This window comes from Lepidochelys kempii, chromosome 20 (genome assembly GCF_965140265.1).
Source record: "Lepidochelys kempii isolate rLepKem1 chromosome 20, rLepKem1.hap2, whole genome shotgun sequence".
In the NCBI taxonomy this organism is placed as follows: domain Eukaryota; kingdom Metazoa; phylum Chordata; order Testudines; family Cheloniidae; genus Lepidochelys; species Lepidochelys kempii.
The window spans coordinates 23,942,551-23,966,845 of record NC_133275.1 but is presented as its reverse complement, the minus strand read 5'-3'; the positions used below and the strand labels follow the sequence as shown (position 1 = coordinate 23,966,845).

The 24,295-nt window shown below is 49.3% G+C and overlaps 1 protein-coding gene across 5 annotated transcripts in view; it reads left to right on the top strand.

Annotated features, from left to right (window-relative positions):
- The window catches only part of RFX1 (regulatory factor X1), a 49,350-nt gene that overhangs the window by 7,044 nt on the left and 18,011 nt on the right, over positions 1–24,295 (top strand). For 2 of the 5 annotated variants that reach the window (XM_073318832.1, XM_073318833.1), the window contains exons 2-7: positions 2,851–3,169; positions 9,588–9,697; positions 10,275–10,358; positions 15,741–15,836; positions 19,577–19,672; positions 21,197–21,292. In XM_073318832.1, the coding sequence (XP_073174933.1) occupies positions 2,899–3,169; positions 9,588–9,697; positions 10,275–10,358; positions 15,741–15,836; positions 19,577–19,672; positions 21,197–21,292 (753 nt within the window). In that variant the 5' untranslated portion in view covers positions 2,851–2,898. The remainder of the gene's footprint in view (positions 1–2,850; positions 3,170–9,587; positions 9,698–10,274; positions 10,359–15,740; positions 15,837–19,576; positions 19,673–21,196; positions 21,293–24,295) is intronic. The other 3 variants (XM_073318835.1, XM_073318834.1, XM_073318836.1) reach the window with 3 other exon arrangements.

Genomic DNA, 24,295 nt, shown 5'->3' with positions numbered 1-24,295 from the left:
AACCCAACCCCTGCTACATGGGGGCTTGGCCTATTATGGGGCCTTGGCACTATCATGAATATTTATTCAGATGCCCAGCCTTCCATGTCCATATCCAGCTTCCTCCCCCTCAGAATATCAGGGTGCCCTTATCCTGTAGGTTAAGATATTAATGTTTTTTAGCTCATTATCATAGACATTACCTATTGCTAAAGCAAGTTTGTGGTTAAACATCTACCAACTATTCTATCTGAAAATACCCAAGCCCAGGCTCTGCTCAGTGTTCCTGAGGTTGCCTGGTATCGTTATGAACCAGCTCCCTCTCTTGAGCAAGCAGTTCCCAGTTTCCCAAAATCTAGGGTAACTGTCAGGACATTTTATCAGTGCTAAGAGTCATGGGCCTGCTTTACTTATGTTAACCTGCTTTAGCCAGTGTCTTACAGGGTACAGGTCTGTAGATTCCTTGTGTTACTGCTGAGTAAAATAAAAGGCTAAAGTAGCTCTGTGGGCTCTGAGAGCCACCAAGGTGGAAGGGACAGGGAGAGCTGTGATGCGAGTGACAGCTGGGAGGCATGGAGCTGGGAAGCACACTAAGGGCAAACAGGCAGCCCTAGAACGGCTCTGGGGTGGGAGCTTTGGCAGATCAGAGTGACAAATGAAAACTGTTGTCGAAAAGCTTCAGGCAGCCATAACTCTGGAGTCTGGGCTGTTGTCTCTGAGAAGCAACTGATGGCCTTGTCTGCTGCTTACAGTGCGTGATTCTTATGACTTCTCCCTCAGAGACCCTTGCGTAGGAGCACATACGTCAGAAATGCTGCTGTCTGAGCTTCTGTCCTTATCTTTAGCAGAGCGGGAAATGAACTGGGGTGTGCAAAGCTGAGTGGAGTGTCTTCATGCCCTTCCTCAGAACACTTCCCCTCCGAGGAGCTCAGCTTGCTTTACAAATATTAATCAATCCTCAGTGGTATCCCTGTTTTACAGATGGGGAAACCGAGGCACCAAGGGGCAAAATGACTCAGCTGAGCTCCTCCAGTTGACTCCATTGATGGATTGGAAAGTGGGACCCAGGAGATCTGACTTCCAGGCTCCTGCTCTTACCCTTAGATCAGACTAAGGCTGACAGTCAGGATGGTGAGGTTCTACGAGGCTAGAAGGTATTGTGGTCTGGTGGGTAGAGTAAGGGACCAGTTGGAAAGAAATCTAGATCTGGTCCTAACTCTGCCACTGACTCATTTGTGTGTGCTTGGGAAAAGTCACTTCTTCGCTCCATGCCTCAGTTTGCCCACGTCACTAGCATCTCCCAGAGGCTTTGAGATGCCTCATTAACTAATGCTTGTAAATTGCTTTAAGATCCTCAGTCCAAGAGTGCTTGAGAGTGTCAAGGGATTATTGTAGACTGGAGTCTACCACCATGGGCTCGCTTGAAACATGAACATGCTCAGTAACAGGAAGTGTGATGTGTGTCAGGCGTAAGAGTGAGCGCTCTCCTTCTCTAATATATCTGAGGCCTGGCACCCTTCTGATCATAGAATCATAGAATCATAGAATATCAGGGTTGGAAGGGACCCCAGAAGGTCATCTAGTCCAACCCCCTGCTCAAAGCAGGACCAATTCCCAGTTAAATCATCCCAGCCAGGGCTTTGTCAAGCCTGACCTTAAAAACCTCTAAGGAAGGAGATTCTACCACCTCCCTAGGTAACGCATTCCAGTGTTTCACCACCCTCTTAGTGATGATCGGGCCTGCTTCAGACCTTCAGATTTCTAATAATATTTGACTTTTGCATAGCACTTTTCACTGCAAAGCTTCTTGTAAACCCTTCAACATACACCACCAATGAAATGCAGCCACTTCTGGGGCTTAGAGGGGCAATCAGCAGGTGCACAACAGCAAAAAGAGGGGAAATTTTGGCCATGAATCAGAGACTCTTTTGAAAAGTGTCCTGGGATGTTTCCATATCCGCAGGAGCTGACGGGACCTTGTTTTAGTTAAATTTTATCCATGAATCTCCGACACAGTGAACTGCACAGGACTCAGACTCACAAGGGGTGAGCTGGTGATGCTGTCAGAACCTCCAGCAGGCCTGGAGACGAAATTCTGCTCTATTGATGTGAAGCTGTGTATTTACATCAGTGGCACTGATTTGCAGAATCTGGTCTAGTGGGTTTCGCGTCTGAGCACAAAGCTATCCTTTCCCATGTGCTGGGCCAAATCCAGCCATGGCGTAAGAGGAGAGTAGCCCCTGGGGTTGAAGTTGATCCATCAAGGGGAAGCTTGATCATTTATTATGTGGAAATGAATGCAATTTCCAAACTCCCAGCTTCATTTGGAGATGCAGGCACTCAGCACCCCTGGAAACTGGGCCCAAGGCGCCTCAAGTTGGGCACCCACAATCCGAGGCCACTACCAAAAATGCCAGCTTAAGGGCTTGCTTCTCCTCTCCCTCATGCCCATTGGCTTTGATGTAGTTACTGCAGATTTCCCTTAGTGGACGCGAGAGCAGAAGCAGGCTGATCTCTAATTTCAGTATGGTTAAAAAGGGTATGTTGTAGTGGTGGGGATTTGGGAGATAATTGATGCAGCTTCGTAAATTGCATCCAATCAAAATGTGGGGATTGGTTCTGAACAGGTTTCTCCAGAACCGTTACTTTTCCAGGCCTGTTTCCGCAGAGAAAGATGAACTCTGCTACTGCTTTTTCCTGCTGTAATTGACTGTAATTAGTTATTAACCATGGGGTGTAATTAAGTTATTGCTTAACGAATAGAACAGCAGGGAGCTGTTTCTATCCCCAGATCGCTTTGCAATTGATTAATTGGTTTTTTTTTCTTTCTTTTTTTATTTTGTTTTTTCCTCTTTTTTTTCTCAACAAAAGGAAGCAAAAAAAAAAGCCTTATTTATTATCATTTTCCCCACTGTTGGTATGGCAACACAGGCGTACGTTACGGAATTACAGGCAGCTCAGCAACAGTCACAACAGCAACAGGCGCAGCAACAGCCGGCGACGACGGCGACAACAACGGCACCAGCAGCAGCCCAGCAACAGTATGTAGCGGAATTGCAAAGCCCGCAGCAACCAGCCACTCAGAAACAGTATGTCTCGGAAATCCAGGCCCCACAGCCACAGGCTCAGGCCACAGGCCAACAAACTCCAGCACCAGCCCCACAGCAGTATATCATAGTCACAGTGTCCGGTAAGTCTGGGAGGAGTGTGGTGGGGGAAAACCTCATGGCTTCTCACATGTTATGGTTGCTCCTTCAGCCTGAGTGGTTAGTTAATGTCAGGGGCCTTTCAGAATTGTTTAGGCTGAGGGATTGATTATAGGAGCCAGGTATATTCTTGGTTTATCTTGTTTATTTCCAAAAAAATGTCCAGAGTGCTGTTTTCTCTGACCATAGAAACAAACAGCAGCAGGCAATTTCCTCCCTCAGAAATTCCCATGCCTGAGCCTCCGGTGAGCTCTGTGCCCAAGAAGCTTAGACACTCTGCCTCACCTCAAGGTCACTCTCACACTCCTGGCTGTTTCTTCCAACACACACAGGCAGCAACCGACAGCCTAGTCCCTGTGTTTGCAACCAGGAAAACCACTCGGCCCATACAACTTAGCTCTGACCTACCATGTGACCCAGTGGTTTGGGCAGTAGCTTCCATGTTCACAACTGTCTCTGCTACCTAAAGGGTCTTGATTGTTTCTTCTTTTGGGCCTAAAACTATGCTTGCCACAAACATAAGTTTTAGTGAGATCTGGGATTGTCTTTAGATACAAGATTAACTGCTAACCCCTTTCAGCAGAACACTTTGTATGTTTATTCCAGTCTTGCTCCCTCAGGAGACCATTGACTTCAGTGAGAACAGGATCAGGCCCAGACGTTTATGTCATCTGTCTATGGACACAGCCTCCGGGTACATGTATATAATTGAAACAAATATCAATCACCTCTGCCTGCAATAGATGGGCATGAACTCCTTCTTATCTGTTTTAGGTCCTTCTATGACCTGGATCACCACAGTATCTGAGCACCTCACAGTCTCTGTTGTATTTACCCTCAGGCCCCCCGTGGGCAGCAGGAAAATATTTTTATCCCCATTTTACAGATGAATAACTGAGGCCCAGAGAGACTAAGTGAGCTGGTGAAATTCACACAGGGAGTTTGTGGGCAGAGCAGGGAATTGAACTGGGTCTCCCAAATCCCATGCCAGTGCCTGAACTACTGGAACCATCCTTCCTCTCTGCCTGATCTTCCCTGTCACACTGGCCTCTTGCCATCCTCTGGGTCAGTACCAGTAATATGGCTCTGCAGGGAATCTCTGTCCCCAGGAACAGCTGTGCAGCCCCATTGCCTTTGTAACCCCCTCAGAATTGAATCAGCAATTCTCTCGATGAGGCATGAGCCACAAGAGACTCTACCTTGCTCTCCCAGAGCTCTCTTGGCTCCGCAGGGCTAATCAGAGTGAGAAGCAGCCAAATCTGACTGTTGCCTCTACCGGTAGATCCTGCCAGGGCGAATGTCTGAGAGGTAAGAAGGAGCAATGATCACTCTTCAGAATAGAACACGCGCTTTAAAATAAATCCAAGCTGTGGAACAGGCTCAGGTAAACAAACAGAGGCACCTTTATACAGTGATCTGGAGAGCTGACTCTCCACTGAGAACTAACCATACATCAAGAGACTTTCAGCAAGAGATGGACTTATTCCAATGTACTGCTCCTATTGAGAATGTCTACGTGAGGCTCCTCCTTTATCATCTCTCGACAACTCCGGATACAGATGTACTCGCTTTTCAAGTGAAAAGATAATAATGTAATGCTACCAGACTGCAAACTCCCCCTGAGGTCAGGGAGTCAAGCCAGGTTCTTTCCAGCTTACGCATCATCAATTCAGATTTGAATTTGGAATTTAGTGTATTCCGTTGGTGATGCACAAGTTAGAATAGAATCCAGCTCATTCTCCCAGGACAGGGTTTCCTCTGCAGGTCTAACAGAAACAAGAAGTCATAAAAACGTAGGTTAGTCACTGTAGAACCTATCTATTACGATGGCTGTGTACTGTTGTAGCCACATTATTTATTGGTCTAGAGCCAATCTATCCAGGTTTCATAGATTATAAAGCCAGTAGAGACTGTTGTGATCCTCTAGTTTGACCTCCTGTATAACACAGGCCATAGGACTTCCCTGAATTAATTCCTGTGTGTACGAGAGCAGATCTTTTAGAAAAACATCTAGTCTTGATTTAAAAATTGCTAGCGATGGAGAATCCAGCACAGCTCTTGTTAAATTTTTCCAGTGGTTAATTACCCTAACTGTTAAAAATGTACGCCTTACGTCTAGGCTGAATTTGTCTAGCTTCCAGCCATCCGAGCTTCTTAGACCTATGGCTGCCAGATTGAAGAGCCCATTATCAAAGTTTTGTTTCCCATGCAGGTACTTGCAGGCTGTGATCAAGTCACCCCTTAGCCTTTTCTTGGTTAGATTGAGCTCCTTGAGTCTATCACTGTAAGGCAGGTTTCCCAATCCTTTAAGTCATCACTGGAGTAGATGAATGGTGAGTAAGTAGAGCCACTTGAGTGCTTGCAAGTTTGTTAAGATGCATTAAGAACTGAACTCCATCCATAAATACCACAATTTGTACTGGGCTATATTCTAGTTTCTGTCTCAGAAGGCAGGTGTGTGAAGGCCCTTTGTCCCGTGAGATCATGCTAAGAAACCCTTACAGTAGCACGTTCTTGTGATTCAGGCCAGGGTCTGCATAAGCAGTAGAAAGAGATGGGTTAATAGGCGGAACATTTCCAGTTAACTCTGAATCAGAACCAACCAACCATCCCTTCTAGATCTAAACATCCCCAGATCAGGAGCAGTCGGTTTCCTATAGAAAGGAAGATTGTTACTAAATAGCTGAGGGCAGGCAAGGAAAACAGCCGGATAATATTCTCGCTGACTTCAATCGTGTGTTGCAGAGTTGCATGAAATATCATCCAAAGAAACTGGACATCCTGAGATAATAATCAGGCTCCACCTAAGCTGTTGAGAAATCTCTTGAGCCTTTTGATTCATGTTCCGGTTGGGAGTTTTAACAAGATTGTGTTTTCCTAGCAGTGGAAAGTTTAATTGGAGAAGGTGCTGGGTTTCTAGCTACCAAGCCACTCCCTGTAAGGTCTTAAGACATCCATCTACAACCAAAGCTGGAGTTTATCTTTTTGGCAGACTTCCCCCAACACTTCCCTCCCCTCCAGTTCAGTTCCATTAAGGGCTATCTGCAGACGCTAGGTTTTAAATCTGGCTCGGATTTTATTCAGAGAAAATTTGTTGTAATTCTCAAGGGGGAGTGTGAGCTAAGGCAGATTTTCCACCGTGCAGACCCTGTCATAATAGATTGACCCTTCTGTTTGCATCCTGGAGTGATGCAGGCCAGAGATCTGCCACAAGTATTATTCCTTCTAGTTCCCTGGCATAAAGGCTAAGATCCTCACCAAGTGTAGATTGATGCAGCTCCATTGACTTCAGCTGGAACTGTGGGTGTCAGCACCTCTGAAAATCAGGCCCCAATATCGAGTACCTGGCTGGCTAGAGGGGGTGTGTGAGGGGTGGTGCATAGCCACCTACACCTCTACCCTGATATAACACGACCCGATATAACACGAATTCGGGTACAACACGGTAAAGCAGCACTCCGGGGGGGCGGGGCTGCACGCTCCAGTGGATCAAAGCATGTTCAATATAACGCGGTTTCACCTATAACGCGGTAAAATTTTTTGGCTCCCCAGGACAGCGTTATATCGGGGTAGAGGTGTAGTTAGTTAGAAGACATCGGTCTCCTTCACTCTTCCAGAAATCATTTCCTACTGGGCCAGCTCAGAGCTGTGGCGATGAAAGCCCCTGAAGCTGGTCTTGGGAGAGCAATCATCCAGTTCCCTGCTTTGCTGCACTGTGAAGGAAGTGAGCATGCCTCTCTCGGGCATCACTTCTTTCTCCTGGGACGCCATTAGGGCACTCCAGGCGCAGCTTTCTTCAGCACCTATAAGCAAAGTGAACAGCGCCGTACCCAGAGGGGGACCCTACCTGGGAGGTGCTCAACTCCATCGGGAGAGAAGTTGCCAAGAGGTGCTGAGCCTCTGCAGCGGCCACTGACTGCTGCCCTCTAGCACCTGGCGAGATCTGGTCCATAGTCAATAACACTGACCCTGGTGCAATCAGACAAGCGTCTCTCTCTCCCCACCAGTGTAGCAGTGGAAACAGTTCTAATAACACAAAATGCCTTGTAATCCCAGGAACCCACGCTCTGCTGCCTTTAAAAAGGGAGCGAGAGAGAGAGAGAAGGAAAGCAATAATAATGAAAGGTTTACCTACCATCTGGCCTTTAGGTGAAGGAGGAGGGGTGGGGGTGGCTTGATGCAAAGCTGAGCAAAGATCTCACCACCTAGAAACTTGTGTAGGGGCTGATTTCTTTCTGCATTCATCTCCCACTTAATCTAATTGAAATGGGCATCAATATGTTTGCAGACAGCGCAAAGAGCTGGTTTTCCTTTGCAAAAGTTATGTAGGCACCTGGATCTGAATGGGAGTTAGGCGTCTTAATACCTTTGACGTTCATTTCCCCATCTGAACAGCAGAGGTAATAATACTTATAGTTGCCTACCTTGCAGGGTAGCTGTGGGGCTTAACTCAGGTCCCAACATGCTTTGTAAACTTACAGTGCGGTCGGATCAATGGCTGTTGCAGTTTTAGGCACATTAGAAATACTCATCTCAATTGGAGCAGCTGGAATTTAAAGGGAAGGAATATGATAATAATGTAACGTTTCTCTCAGGTCTTTGATCACGACCTACGCGCACACACACACACTCACTGAAATGCACCTACCTCTGGGGCAGAGGGTTGCAGCCACTTATTGATGAGTGGCGAGGGCAGAAATTTTGGTCAAAATGCTTTACAGAGCATCTTCCACAAAATAAAAAGAACCGTCCCTTGTTTTTATCTAGCGCTTTTCACCAATAGATTGCATAGCATTTTACAAAGTAGCTCACTGTCATCATCCCTATTTTACAGATGGGGAGACTGAGGCAAAGTGAGTCACCCAAGGTTGCTCTGTAGAGCAGTATCAGAGCTAGGAAATGTCCCAGTCCTGTGCTCTGTCCAGTAGGCCACGGCACCTCCTTTTTAACAAACTAGTGTGATGACAGGGGGCACTGTGCTGCTGGATGGCATGGGGGAGCCAGTGGAATTGGATTTTCCGAAGGCTTTTGACAAAGTTTCACCTAACCGATCACTGTCCAAACTCCCGACGTCTGGGTTAGGAAAGAAGGGGCCAGGGCTGCTCACTGAAGTCCGTGGGAGTTCAGGCAGATCAGTCGAAGGAGGTCCTCCGGCTTTGGAAGCTGCATCAGAATCATTGGGGGTAGCAGTGCAGCTGCCTACGTGAAAAGTAGATTGCAGGAATCAGGCCTGGCTGCACTAAGACGTTTTTTCCATCGTTAATGTCTCCGATTCTGTGGTGTGCAAAGTAACCAGCACAAATATGGTTACTATCAAGTGCCAGATACTCTGCACATTACCAATGCTAGGGCCCCGCTCAATTGTTCAATAAATGCCAGAGCACCAGACACCATATGACCCATCGTGCAAAAGCTTCCTCAAAATCCATCTCCACTGGTCCATGGAATCATAGCTGTTAACGTGGGAAAAGGGCTTCCCGCTTAGCCACTCCTGCCTCCCGGAGTTCCCAAGCTGATAAACCCATCGTTACCCTTGATTTGTTCAAGCGCCTGAAAGAAACAGACTAATTCACCATCCTGGAAGGTCGCTGAGCTGTTTTTTTCCTACTCTTCTGTTGATAATGTCAAACGAGACGCCCATGAAACGTGATCTCCTGCTTCTCGATTAGAATCAGCCCCAGATGAGCTCCCCCTACTCCTCCCTGGAAGGATCAGAGGGTTGGGATTGCACCTAATAGTATGGGGATGTTTATTCTAAACCAGCCTCACTGGAGCTTTGGTGAGAACTGGCAGGGATTAGGTGGCCAAGGTTCCTGGTTATAAAAGCCTTGGGTCTTTTATTACCTGTCTCGCAAGGAAGGGGAGCAAACACAAACGCACACCCCTGTGCCCACTGCACCATGTCTTACGATTGTCTCTGTACAACTCCTTGTGATCGTAAGTACCTGGCTTGCTTTGCAGGGAATGTCTTTGCGTTAAGGATCCATCGAACAAGCAGACTGTATCAGAGGCCTCAGTCACCTGTTTTCTCACTAGTTTTTGGTAGAGGCGGTTGCTGGGTTTTTCTTTCGGTTAGAAGCAGAGGCTGAAATTCACACCGGGTGCTGAACAGTAATCAGAGGAGTTATGCCTGATGGCAGAGAGCTCCATTCTGCATGTGGGCATGAAGCTACTGAGCCACGGGGTTGGGAGTCAGGACACCTGGGTTCCATTCCCAAGTCTGGGAGCTGTATTCCCGTCCCAGCACTGTGACTAGAACCCCCCATAGGTCCCAACACCAGTCCTGTGCTCAGTCCACTTTGCAACTCCCTTGAAATATACAGGAGGGATTTGGACACCTTTTCCGAATTGCCTTCCTCAGACTTTTCATGTGACCTTTTCTTCTCCTCTTCCGAAATCCAGAAGGTGCCATGAGGCCCAGTGACTCCGTCTCTGAGTCCAGTCCGGGCTCGTCGGCCACACAGTCTGGGGTGCCAACCCAGGTGGTGCAGCAAGTCCAGGCCACGCAGCAGGTAGGTGGACAAGCAGGCGATCTTCCTGGGGGCAGCTGGGTGCTGTTAGACTTGTTGCAGGGGAAATAAATCAGGCTAGAATTGGGCTCCTTGGATTTGTTTGTTGCTTCTGGGCCTGGTGAACATGAAATCATTTCAGCTCTAGTGGTCTAGGGCAGGCTGGGGGGCTGTATGTCTGAATTCTGTTCTGAGCTTGGGGGCGGGAAGTGGGAGCTAGTGGTTAGAGCAGGGGGCTGGGAGTCAGGACTCCTAGTTTCTATTCCCAGCTCTAGAAGGGGAGTGTGTCTCGAAGTTACAGGGTTGGGAGGACCAGAAATCAGGACTCCTGGGTTCTGTTCCCAGCTCTGTCACTAAGTTAGTGTATGAATTTGGGCAGGTCACTCCCCGCTCTGTGCCCTAGGACCAAACAGGGCTGATGATACTTCATCCCCTTTGTGAAGTGTGTTGATGCCCTCTGCTTCCAGGTTCTTTGTTAAATGCTGGGGCCTGAGGATAACCGGCGAATGCCTGGGTGCTGTTGCTGTAATCACTCCTGCTTCCTCCATTCACCTTGAACTCTGGGTGTTTTGTTTGACAGAGGCTGTTGGTTCAAGCCAGCGTGCAGGCTAAGCCACCGTCGGTATCCCCCCTCCAGCTAACAGGTGTGCAAGTGCCCCAGCAGGTAAGTGATGTTTCAGAAAGCCCCAGGCCCTGTGCTTTTCCACGCTTCCCCCCCGCAACTCCCTGTGCTTGGCACTCTTGCAGCTCACAGCGTCCCAGTGTTAAACTGCCCCCCGAACATAGCTGTAGGCCCAGCTCCCTCACTGCTCGCTGAGTTCATTCGCACACCGAGAATTAGCAGCCTGAGGGTCTTACCCTCCTTTCCCTTCAACCAGCGCAGAGCAGGAGTAACTCCTCGGGAACGATGGAGTTCCACCGCTGTAAAAGCCCGAGGAAAATCTGGCTGCATGAGGGGCACCTGATCGTGCTGACCCAGGGAAATAACAGGGCTTCTGCGACACGCCATGTTAGCAGCTAGGATATTAGAAGTTAGAGATGGGCAAGAATCATTCAGATCAATTAATCCAACTTGTGCAGGGGAAGCTTATTGTTGAGTGAGATTGGGGTCCAGATTTAGTGGTGCCTTAAATGGGGTTGCGTGTTGGGTGTAATGCTGGTCAGAAGACTGGATGGAAGTGGGTTGGATCCAGGCCTCATTGACATCAGTGCAGGGGAGCTGGAACAATGTGTATAGTGGGGGTGCTGAGAGCCATTGAACCAAACTGTAAACCCTGTATATGATGGAAATGGCTGAAAGCCGGGGGGGGAGGGAGCCCCCCCAGCACCAGCATCTCTGTGTTAGTGGCTAAACGGTGGATTGTCTTACATGGGAGCAGGATTTTACTTAGCTGGTGTCAGGGGGCATGAAACAGGAAAAGCAAATCACAAGAGGATGGACAATCAAAGAAGCTCTGCCAACTCATTTATCTTCCCTGTCTGTTATTTGCTTTTCCGGCTACTTCCCCAGGCCTTCCATCCCCTTGATGTGTAATTGTCATGCATTTTGCATCTCCCTGCTGTGTAATTGTCATGCGTTTTGCACAGCACCCTCTGTTGTTCCTACATGTCACAGGGCCTCACAGCTGCTGGGTGAGTTCTGCCTCCTTTGTACTAATCTGACTCAGCCACTGATGTGTGTAATTGACATATGTTTTGCATGTCCACTGAATGCCAGAGGGGTTTATAGCATCTATACCGGATTCTCCACTCACTTTGCACCCCACGTAACTGACGCCATTATTTATGGCCCTGTCTGATTCTGGATCAGAGGCCTTACTGCCCTATCTTATTCCAGGACTGAATGTAGCCCTAGGATTTAAGTGGTAACTGGACCCATTGGGCTCAATTAATCCCTGGTCATATAGGGCCAGATCCAACTCTCATTGACATCAATAGGAGCCTTTTCACCTACTTTAATGGGAATTTAATCAGACCCTTTATGGAGTGCTTGGGTTACTTGCTCCCAGCATTGTTCTCACTGGAATGCACAGCAGCAAAGATGGCTCAGGCATCAGAAGACGCAGAGGCTCCTCCTGCAGTGCCGGCAAAGGGGGAGCAGGGCTGTTTGGCTTGTGGAAGGGACCTTCTAAAAACAGTGACCATTTCTTAAGAAAGGAGGATGGTCATGTGATTAAAGCACAGAATCAACACACAGATGTCAGAAGATCTGGGTTCCATTCCCGGTTCATCCACTGACTGTCTGTCTGGTGGACTTTGAGGGCATGCAAGACTCCTCAATTCTATTCCCAGCTCTGGGAAAGGAGTGGTGAGTGGTCAGAGCAGGGGGCTGGGAGTCAGGACTCCTGGATTCTCATCCTGACTGTCTCTGTGACTTTGAACCAATCACATACTCTCTCTACCACTTAGTTTCCCAATCTGCAAATCCGGGGTAATTCTTACCAACTTCTCCTGGGGCAGGCAGTATGAGTCAGAATAGTATGGGGGATGCCCTCTGACAGAAGGTGCTATCTTTGTAAAGCATTACATTTGTAATGAAGATGCAGCTGTAGTCATATGGACAGGCATCTGGAGACTGCAAGAAGGTTTGTGAGTTTCTATCATCTAGCACAGCTGACGGGGTACTAATCACGCACTAATCATGATCTAAACAGTGATTTAATCCATGTCTGGGACAGACTGGAGCATGCCCAGCACAAGGGAGACTCAGTTCTGTGCAAACTCTGGTCCCCTCTGCCTCTGGCTTTTCCTTTTCACGTTTAAAAAAAAAAAAATGCCAGGCAAGAAGTTGTCTTGCCTTGAATTTATCTGTGATTGAAACTCAGGTGGATTTGACAGCTACGCACAAGCAGTGGGGTTGCAGACACTGAACTAGGCAAGATTAAGGAGAGGAAGCAACATTCCCATGTTTCCAGTCCGTGGTTGGTTTGGCAGCTTCCTTCTTCCTCATGAAATGAATAAAATATATCCTAAAGCAGTTCACAGACTACACACAGTAGCACTGAAATGCAGCTGCCTCTGGGAGATAGCTCACAACCAGATGATACAGTGGGAAACTTTGGCCAAGGACAGAGTTAAACGATCTCCCTTAGAAAAGAAGCACATCATGAGATCTTTCCTATCCCAGCACCTCTGTTTAAAAGATGTCGTCTAAAAGCCCCTGAAGGATTAACAGTTAAATAACCCCTGGATTTGGGTTGCTGAGATATTTCTAGTCTGATGTTCAGACCCCAAATCTGTCGCCTCTGCTGATATCGAGGAGAGCGACTCCTGTGTGATGATTCTTCATACCGAACCTGCCAGGTTAATGGTGGGAGCATTTGCAGCAATGGTGGACATTGCTGGGCATGGCTACAGTGCTTTACAGAAGGAAAAGGAAGTTGCAGCTAGCACATCGCATGGAGACTCAGAGTCATGGAAATGTGCAGCTGGAAGGGACCTCGAGAGGTCGTCTAGTCCAGCCCCCAGCACTGAGGCAGGACTAAATGAACCCAGACCATCCCTGACAGTGGTTTGTCCAACCTGTTCTTAAAAACCTCCAATGAGGGGGTTCCCCAGCCTCCTTTGGAAGCCTGTTCCAGAGCTTGACTATCCTTGCTAGAAAGTTTTTCCTAATATCTAACATAAATCCTTGCTGCAGATTAAGATGATGCCTTCTTGTCCTACTTCAGTGGATGTGGAGAACAGCTTATCATTGTCCTCTTTGTAACAGCCCTTAGCATATTTGAAGACTTGCCTCAGGTTTCCCGCCAGTCTGCTTTTCTCCAGACTAAACATGCCCAGGGTTTTTAATCTTTCCTCTTAGGTCAGGTTTTCTAAACCTTCCATCATTTTTGTTGCTCTCCTGTGGACTCTCTCCAGTTTGTTCACATCTTTCTTAAAGTGTGGCACCCTGTAGCCAGGACTCCAGCTATGGCCTAACCCATGCTGAGCAGAGCCGGACAATTACCTCCAATGTCTTAAATGCCACACTCCTGCAAATACAGCCCAGAATGATATTACCCTTTTTCACAACTCCATCACATTGTTGGCTCCTATTAAATATTTCATTTGTGATCCATTACAACTCTCAGCTCCTTTTCAGCAGTGCTACCCTCTGGCCAGTTATTGCCCATTTTGTAGTTGTGCATTTGATTTTTCCTTCTTAAGCCTGGTCTTGTCTTTACTGAATTTCACTTTGTTGATTTCAGACCTGTTCTCCAATTTTTCAAAGTGGTTTTGAATTCTAACCCTGTCCTCCAAAGTGTTTGCAACCCCTCCCAACATGGTGTCATGTTCAGATTTTATAAGTATACTCTCCATTCCATTATTCAAGTCATTAATGAAAACACCGAATGGCACCGGTTTCAGGACAGACCCCTGCAAGACTCTAGTAGATACGTTCCCCCAGTTTGACAGCAAACTGTTGATAACTACTGAGGATGGTCTTTAAACCTGTTTTGTACCCATTCTACAGTAATTTCATCTAGACCACATTTTCCTAGCTTTCTTATGAGAATGTTGCTTGGGACTGTCAAAAGCCTGCCTGAAATCATCTCCTAAGCAGAACACGCTACAGAGGAGATCTGTGCTTCCCAGCTTCTGCTGGGTTCTATTCCCTATTAGATCTATGACGAGGTTCTGATGTTGATTTACAGTGACCCTAATGGGTCAGACCTCCTCCATCACAAAGCCTTCTCCATAGCGAGATGTCAGGGTGAGTCAGCGCTCACCACGACGCCAGACAGATCAGAACCCTACAGCCAATCGCGCATGCAAAGATTTGGACAGAGTCTTGGCTGTCTGATCTGGACAGATCTTACTGGAATTTGAAATCGGTGTGTAGTGCCTAAAACCTCAGTGATGGGCTCTTCAGACATGCCAGTTGAGGTCCATCTGTTTGGACTAGCATGATGAACACTATAGCAGGAAGAGAGCCTGAGACACAAGCCCTTCTATTAGAGCTTAACTTTGTATATTCACTAATGTTTTATCCAGTCAGATTTTAAAGTCCCAAGTGTTGGGGCTCCCACCCCTCCCTTTGGAGAGGCTCTTCCACAGCCAGGTCTCCAAGCCAAGATGCTGTCCCAGACAGTTTCCCATTATTCCTAGTTGGCCCAGCTTTCACGCCTGCTTCACAGTACCCTGGGTTAACCTTTGTCTGTTTCGGCTAACATTCTACTTAGGAATGACCTGAAAAGCCTTTTCCTGGGTAATGAAGTTGCCTTGACAGTGCAGTGCTAAAGGAACTGCAGATAACCTAAAACCACATCTCAGTTGTCTGCATGCCGGGCTGGTGAAGAAACCACCTATCCACTGGCTGCAAAGATTTTCTGCATGCTGGCATCTCCTGAAGGTGGATCAAGGAGAAGAGAATGGGACCCAAATGCTGCATCATGCCTCCAGGTTTTGGCGGGTTGCAGTTGCATTTGGAAAGGGAAATAAAAAAATCCTTGGCCAGTGTGCATGATGGAAGGCAGCCATTCCTCAGAGCTACAAAAAGGAAACGCAACAGAATTTGCCCCATTGCATTTTATTTTCACTGACTCAAAGAAGGTAGAGATGGAAGAGCCCTTAGATCCTTAGTCTACCCTGTTTCCCAGCCAGTGTATTTCTCGCTTTGCTTTGTTTGTCTAGTGTTTAAAATCCCCAAGTAATGGCACCCCCCCATCCTTGGGACACAAGTGGACAGCCTGTTTGATATTGGCCAGACACAAGCAGATGAAGGTTTCTGCTCCCCAGGGAACCAAAGAAGTCGTTTTGGTTTAGGCTCGGTTCTGTTGGCAAATCCAGATAAATACTGAACATGCTGAATGGAAATTGACTGTACCTGCGAGTACTGTTCCTAATGACACTCTGGCTTGGGCTGTGCTGGTGAGTATGGTTACCCAAAGCCAATGCAGCTTCACTTACACTCTGGACTAGCGCCGGCTGCCCGACTCGGGCAGTCCTCTGGACCAGCGCCGGCCAGGACCAGCCCTGCTCCCCAGCGGCCAGCAGAACTTGGCATTGCTCTGACTGCGAGGTGGTCATTAACCAGGACTTCTTTTGTATCATCCCTTTGCAGCGGCTGGTGGTGCCGAGTACTTCCCAGGCTAGCAAAGGAAGCCAAGTCTCGTTGGCTGTGCACAGTGTTCAGCAGCAGGTCCATTCTCCACCTGAGGTGGGTGGCGGGATGTTCGTTCCTCCCTAACCTGGGGAAAAGCATAACCAGGTGCCTAGACAGCCACAAAGCGGGAAGATTTGTTTGCATTGCTCTTTGTCGCTCATTATTTACCCCACTTTCAGTTCACCACCAGCATCCTTGTCTCATCGCTGCAGCATTTCACATTCACAGCTAGACATCAGCCTCTTCCTGGGGAATGCTTCAGCCACCCCACTTGCAAGTGTTTAGCTCTGGGTTTATGTTTTGGCCCCAGCTCTGGCCCAGAGTTTGACAGTTTGGCCCCAGATCCTGTCCAGACCTCAAGCCAGGGCAGGGGCATGTTCAAGGGATATTTGTTTGATGGTTTAATGATCCCCATTGCATCTTGAGTAACTGGCAGGTCTGGAAAGCTGCTCTTGGTCACTCACAATCACACGGCATTGAGCATTCGGGCTGAAGTGTTCGCTTACAAGTGACGGGGCTCAGTGCAGGGAGAACCAGCCTGCGTTCGACAGGTCTGGCTAGATGAGCTAACGGCCCCTAGGGATCTAGGCTGATCTTGGTTTTGACACAGGAAGGGGATTGGTGGGGGGTGCATGAGGCACGGAGGGGGGAATCAAGCCACCATATTTTGTGTGTCCTTGGCATAGACTCACCATTCTGGAGCACCTCCTCGTGGCAAGATCTGGCATTGTAGCTCCTCTGGAGTTCAGGGGTCTGTGCAGTGACTTGGCCTTCCAGCCAGCTCACACTGAGTGCCCCAGCCCTTCTGGGGTAACCAAGGCCCAGCTCAAAGAATGAAAACTTCCCCCCTTTCCAGATCCCACCCTCCAGAGTCTTTGCTGCTCTGCAGAGTTCTTCTGCGCTCTGTGACAGAGTACTGCCCCCTGGGCCTTCTCCCTGGAGGCCTGTCTCCTCCCCAGCCACTAAGCCTCAGACTTCTTCTTCCCTCAGGCCTGCTTTATGTATCTCTGGCTGCCCTCTCCCTTCAGGGATGGTCCCAGAGCACAAGCTGCTCCCTGCAGATCCCTTTGTAGTTCCATTCTCAGAGAGCAGAAAATCCCTTCTTCCTGTCTCCTGGGTCTCTCCTATTGGCCCTGCAGTCCTTCTTTTATAGGGCCCGCCCAGCCGGTTTCTCCCCAGCTGGGGCTAATCCTTCATTGCCCTCCAGATGCCCCAGAAGGGGCTAACTGAGCTGTCAGTCTTCCTGTAACCCTGTCACTGCCAGTGTGGGGTATACACAATCCTCATGACCTAAAGGGACATTGGCCCAGATCCTCCATACAATGTAGGCACTTCACCCCATTGAAATCAGTCAGAGTGAGGCTCTTACGCACCTTTGAGGGTCTGGGCCTTTGTCATGCTCCGCACCTGACCCTGCGCTCTGTGGGGCTGTCCTGTTGAACTCAGCAGGACCCTTGTGGGGAGTGAGGGCTGCAGGGTCAGACCCTCAGGATCTGCTTTTGGCACATTTTAGTGCAGGCCAGAATGTCCTAATGTTGTGTATAAATGATTGACCATAAAGCTGTTTGTTAATAAATGTAAGTAACTTCCCCTGCTATATTTGCACAACTTCCCTCGCACCCCCAGCCTTGTGGGGGTTTGTGGCCGGAAAGGGCAGCTGGCAAAACAGAGTCTGCTTTCACTTGCTGTGCTGAGCGAAATAATGAAAGTAAAGTAGGACTCCTGGTTTCTGTTCTCAGCCCTGGAAGGGAGTAGGGTGTAGCAGAGCAGGGGGCTGGGAGCCAAGACTCCCGGTTTCTGGTATCAGCCCTGGAGCGTAGCAGGGTGTAGTGATCAGAGCAGGGGGCTGAGAGCCAGGACTCCTGGGTTCTGGTCTCAGCCCTGGAGGGAAAGGGAGTGTAGCAGAGCGGGCAGTTTCTACAACAGCTGTAACCCAACAGCTCTCAGCCCCCTGCGTTCTCATTGACTGCTCCCCAGCAGCTCTGACGGCCCCTTTCACCCCATTCACTCCCTTAAGGGGCTGGTCCCCAAGGGTGGTTAGGAGCTGAAGGACATTTGAGGATCTGGCCCTACTTCCTAGCAGCTCTAACTAGCACTGTTCCCCTCCCGCTAATACAGAGTCCAGTGAAATCAGAGGTTTGCCCTTAATTTTTTGGGGAGGGGGTAGGGACGGACCAAGATGTTTCTTGTTCTGCTTCTGCTCCTGTTCTAAAGTGATTAATTAATCAGGGACTTTGGTCCAGACCCTCCCAGGTCTTTAGGTGCCTAACTCCCATTGATTTCAGTGGGCATTAAGCATCTGAGCACCTTGCAGGAGCTGGGACCGGTAAGTGTTTTTTGCAATTTACTGACCTTGTGTGTGAGTAAAATGACGTAGCTTCCATCAGGACCAAACCTGGGGCTCTCTGGAAGGTCCCCACTGTGCCAAGGACTCTCAGGGGCCCAGCCGATGAAAGGAATCTTTGTAGGAAGAGGCAAAATGTTACGAAATTCTTCCCAGTATTAACTCAGAGAAGGACCTTTGGCAGCGTGTGATCTCTTAGCGTGGCATGTCTCTTTTGTCCATCCTGGTTTTTACACACCATAGATGTGCAGCAAATTTGTAAGGAAGAGCTTGCTAGCAGAACTGGCAAGGGGTGAGCTTCCCTTCCCTTCCCCGCCATGAAGGGAGTGATTGGATGGGGTCACATGATGGAAGCACGTGACTCAGACCCAGTCCTGTTGGCCTGGGACATATGAAGGGAGCAAGAGTTCAAGCCAGGAGCAGGGAGGCTGCAGTACAGTTGTGCTAAAGGAGGCAAAGAGCTACTTTAGAAACCACAGTTGGGAGCAAATTATCAAGCGTGAACTGAGTGCTCACCACTGCAGGACACTAGAATAGCTAACGCAGCCCCAGCCCCAAGGAGTGTTGCCTAGTGGTTAGAGCTTTGGACTGGACTCAAGAGACATGGGTTCCGTTCTCAGCTCTGTTGCTGGCCTGCTGGGTGACCTTTAGCAAGTCAGTTCATTGCTCTATGCCTCAGTTTCCCCCACCAGTAAAATAGGGTTATGCTACTGACCTCCTTTATAAAGTGCTTTGAGATCTACTGATGTAAAGCGCTGGATAAGAGCTAGGAATTATTATTATCATCACTTTTTAAAGCTAGGCAAAGATCAGGCAAGAATGCTCTTGGTGATGCAGGGGATGACAGCAATATAGAAAGGAAATGCTCTTTTGGTTACACATTCTGAATTAACTTGTGGAACTCTCTGCCACTGGATGTTATTGGGACCAAGAGCATAACTGGATTCACAAAAGGGTGGGGCATTTACATGAATAATAGGAACAATTACATTAGATTGAATAACGAATAGGCGCAAACCCTGCCTGAGAGGTGGTAGGAAGAAACATCCCCTTTGAAGCAGCTGTGACTGCTTGCTATGGAAGATGGGGTAGAGGATCCAGTCTAGCACTTCCTATATTCTTCACATTGTCTCCCCAGGGGGAGGGGGGAAGGGTGGCATCACAGTATCGGTGCTCTTATCTACCCACTTCCTGGGTTGATGTCACTTCCTGTTGTTCCTGTCTTAATCTGCATGCTTTTCATCTGTTCCACAAAGCACCATCCAGATCTGGCAGGTAGTAAAGTCAACCCTCAGAACAGCACACGGCTGTGGGTGGTGGGGTTGGCAGAGCCAGGAGCTCCCAGGAGGGATCTGAAACAGGAAGGAGGGGGTATGTGTTACGGGAACACAATCTGTGTTACTCCTTCCCACTAAGCAGCCGATAAAACACCACCTCCTTGTTTTTCCAGCACTCCCCTGTCCAGAGCAACAATTCCACTGCCAAACCAGGACAAGTGCAGCAGCTTCAGGTGCATGGAGTCCAGCAAGTGCCCGTCTCACAAGAGGTGCTGTATGGTTGCAGATCCCAAAGTAACCCCCTCCTGGGGGTTCACCCGAGCCCTGTCTGGTGGCGAAAGAAAAGCCACTGCGGGATGATGGTAGTAAATGCTCTCAAGAGCTTGATTTTGGAGCTCCATTGGTGTGAGCGTGGATCCCAGATCTGAGATCTAGATTCTATTATAGTGTCCCCATTGCAACAGCTGCCCAATACAATTTTAGCATCTTTTCCCCCCAGTAGCAACTCACAGCTGTTGAGGTTTCAAAGAGGCGGCAGCTCAGACCATCTCTGCTACCTAGAAACAAACATGAACCTTGCAAAGTTTTGTTATTGGCACGCAGATACAGTCCAGGCAACATCAGAGTTATGTGGCCACTCACGGGCCCCAGCCCTGCCCTGTGGGGCGAGAGGGGGAATTCGGTCTCCGGGATCTATTCCATCTTTGGTGGTGAAGCTGCCCTCCAGGAGGGCTCTTAGCACTTCTAGCGGTGCCTGTTTGAGTTAGATGAGGACACTCGGGGGTATAAATGGTGGTGACTTGAAAACTGATCAAAGCAAATACTTTCTCCCACAACACAGAATCAGACTGTGGAACTCCCTGCCATAGGAAGTCATTGAGGCTAAGAACTTAGCAAGATTCAAAAAGGGACTGGCCACTCCTATGGATAACAAGAATATCCAGGATTGGAAGAGATGTTACATTTCCTGCCTCAGGGTTTAAGCCAATCTCTGCCTGTTATGGTCTGTCTACACTGCAGAGGGGAGGTGTGATTGCAGCATGCATAGACAAACCCGAGCGAGCGAGATCAAAACAACAGGAGCAGTGAAACCACAGCACGGCTGGCAATGGCCATTTGAACGTGTAGCCAGGGTCCTGGGGAGGCAGAACTAGCCCATGCCACTGCCCATCCTGCCACAACTTTGCTGTTGTTGGCACTTGAGCTAGCCTGGGCACATCTACACACGCTCCAACCCATACCTCCCGACTGCAGTGTAGACAGGCTCTTGAGACCAGACTGAGAGAGAACGTGGAGCAGATTGTCCAACATCTGCTTCTGGAGGGTTCTTACGCCTCCCTCGGACACATCTGGTGCTGGCCTCTCTCTGAGGCAGGACGCTGGGCTGCTCGGCTCCAGCCTGGCCATTCCTATATTCCTAACTCATTCCACCCAGGAGCCATCAGGTAGGAGCAGCTGTTGGTTACTACAAGCTTGGGCTGGGCTATAAGTGACCCAGGTAGCGAGTGCCATCAAAGCAAAGACGGCCTTTCTGGGTCTCTCTGTTCATTGCCTTGCACTAACAGACCCCTTTGTTGGCAGCCTTAGCACTGAGGCCAGAGAAATGGAGCTCCCCTCTCACCCCAGCGATTGCTCTGATGCAGGGCGGTGTGCATGCAACAGGGCACGTGCCCTGCCTGATTGTGATCTCCGATAAACAGCCTTGGACTCTCTTGGGCTGTCAGGTGGCACCTTTCACCAGCACGGATTTCACTCCAGGAGGTTGTTGATGGCCTGTGTGTTTGCCTCCACAGCGCTCGGTCGTGCAGACCACCCCCCAGACCCCGAAAGCGGGCACAGTACAACAGCTGACAGTGCAAGGACTCCAGCAGGTTCACGTCGCTCAAGAGGTAGAGCTTTCCAGTCACGTAGCAAGCTGCCTGGGGGCTGTGCCCTTCGGCTAGTTCTGAGGCAGACATCCTCTGCCCTCAGCCGTGGTGCTCCTGAGCTAGACCGACAGTCGTCTCTTTGCAGAGTAGCTGATCCCAGCATGGGCAGAGAGTTCAAGGTCAGAAGGGACCATTAGATTATCTGGGCTGACCTCCCCTGGAGGAGCATCTCTCACCAAATCAATCCCTGGCCACTGCAGGCATGTCTCGCTCCCTCCTATTCTCTGCCTCTGGCACCCAGTTTCTGATGGCTGAACCACCTGGTCTGACAAAAGTCACTGGGCTGAATGGGGGGGGGCGGGGGGAGGTGTGTCTGTGTCTGCATGATGTAATGGCCTGTGATGTACAGGAGATCCGATTGGATAAGGTCATAGAAATAACACAGGCCATGGAATTTCAGCCAGTTTCTCCTGTACTGAGCACACTTCCTGGTTTGCTGGCCACACTTTCAGAGAGGGAAGAGACCTGATAGGTCCCATCCAACCCATTCCCTTGGCGGTCCATGCCCTATTGGTCCCTGTTCATCCAGGCCATTTTCCATTCTCTGAGCAAGGGAGCTTCCAGCCTGTGCTTTTCTTCCCATTACTTGTATTGGGGGTAGACCCAGGGAGGGTGGTAAGGGACAGAGTTGGCATAAGAACCAGTGGGGACAAACTGACCAGGAATAGATTGAAGCTGGCTATGAGAAGCAGGTTTCTGCCCCTCACAGGAGGCAGGGTCTGGGACAGCCTCCAATAGGAGCAGTGGGGACAACAACCTAACTCCTCTGAAGGTGGTGTTTGCTCAGCGTGTGAATGGCATGAGGTGACAGGGTGGCCTGGACATGATGAGCCAGGTGGTCCCTGCCAGTCTTGTGTTCCCATTACCCTTCACATCCCCTAAAGAGTTGCTCTGCCCCCCCTTGTTTGTCCCCACCGGATACACCTAGCTCTGGGACAAAGGAAGCTCTGGAAAAGCTGAAATCCCCCACCCAGGCTTTGGTGCTAGATGTTTGGTTTTAAGATGCTCTAGGACTAAATCCAGCTCCTGCCTCTGCATAGCCAGCATGGTCTAACTGATCTCATTAGCCCCCCCGCTGGGGGAACCTGCTAGCAATGCTGCACAGAACCAGTGCTGCAAAAGCGAACAGTCTAATCTTCAAACTACAGGGTCATAAGGTGGCAAGCTCCTCAAACCCATCTCTGGCTAGCAGTCACCTTGTGGGCGTCTCCCTCCTCTCCTCACCCCACCCTCCGCCAAGTAATCAGTATGTGATCTAGTGGTTAGAGCTGGGGAGTCAGGACGCCTGGGTTCTGTTCCCAGATCCTCCACTGGGTAAATTTAACCAAGACCCTGATCCTCACAGGTATTGAGGTTCCTGACTTCCATCAAAATCTATGAGAATTAGGTGCCTAAATACCTTTGTGTATACGGGCCCAAGTCACTTCACCTCTAGTGCCTCCCTTTTCCCATCTGTATAATGGGAATAATTTTCCTTACCTGCCGTTATTCAGCACAGTCAGGTCCTCAGATGGAAGATGCCACATAAATGCAGAGTACTGTTGTGGTACAAGGTGCTGCATTAAGTAGCAACTGGGTTTAACTCTGAGCAGGAGCTTCCCCCATGAGCAGGGAAGCAGTCGAACAGCTCGTGGTCGCAACGCAACCTCCGATTTCCTCAGTGTTTCTGTTTATCGTTTAGAGCGCAGGCAGTGAGTTCCCTGGTCCGGCTAGGAACGGTGAGCAGCAGCAGCCGCAGGCAGTGCAGCATCCTCTCTCCTTAGAGCGTAGTAGCGGGACGCATCCGCTGGCCAGCTGCTGTCTAGCCAGCCAAGAGCACAGGCTCCACTACCTCCACTCGCTAGAATCCACTTCGGAGCAGTGGGTGGAACTGGTCCGAATGCTTCCTCAGCACCTCCTCCTCCCGCAGCAAAAGGTGGTGATTGAGCAGCTGCCGTTCCTCTCCTCTCATCACGCCAGTCCCGACCAGAGAGTCAAGATTCAGAGAGTCCCTCAGGTGCTAGTGTTTGGGACAGCAGCCACAGCTCTTAAAGTAGGTCATGGAGAGGTTCCCCAGGGAGATCCAAGAATGGTTGCCTTTGCCCTCCCTGCTACTTCCAGAGAGCAGAGCTGGAACCACCCAGCATCCCCATCCCGTTGCATTAGGACACCACGGACCACTTCCTTCTGCTGAAGCCAGTAACATTACACCAGGGATCCCCGTTTTGCCTTCATTCCTTACCCACCTAGGCCAGTCCCTGCCACGGGCACCGAAATTCTTGGACCTCTTGAAAGCAGATATTTGGTTTGTGTCTTGGATTTGAGTGAAATAGGAGCCCAGGAGCCGAGTTTTGGGGGAGGGAGATGCCTGGGAGACAAGGCTGGAACATGGGAGAACAAACAATTCTGATTCAATGCAGCAGATTTCACTGTAAGATACACGCGAGTCAGAATACTGAGCTCTTCCTTCAGAAACCCACGGGCAGGGCTACTTCTGGCCATTGCAGCTTCCATTTCATTCACCCCAATGTCCTGGCTAAGTGTCCGGATGGGCCATTTACATTCTGCTTCCCTGAAATCTGACTTGTAATTTCAGTTGGATGCAGCATTCCTTTTCACTTCCTACCATAAACTCTCGTGCAGTGCGGCTAGGCAGCTGTCAAACAGCTGCTGCACCCCGCCCCAGGGGGTGGGGCCCTTTAGTGGTGTAATGCCTGGGGATCCCTTTGTGATGGACGGGGTTGGACCAGTTTCAGATATTGTAATAGCTTGGATAGGAACCTCACAGGGTTTATAAAGGAAGGAGATTGCGTTGTTCAGAGTTGCTGGAAACCTGCAAGTGGGGGCGGGGGGAGAACAGTGTCAAGATACAAGCTGTAGCTTCCAAAAATAGGAGCTAGCTTCAAACAGTTGACTCAGCTCGTTATCTAGCAGGAGCCCCAGGTTCCTGGAGGAAAAGTTCATTGCCCTTTAGAGAGACTGTGA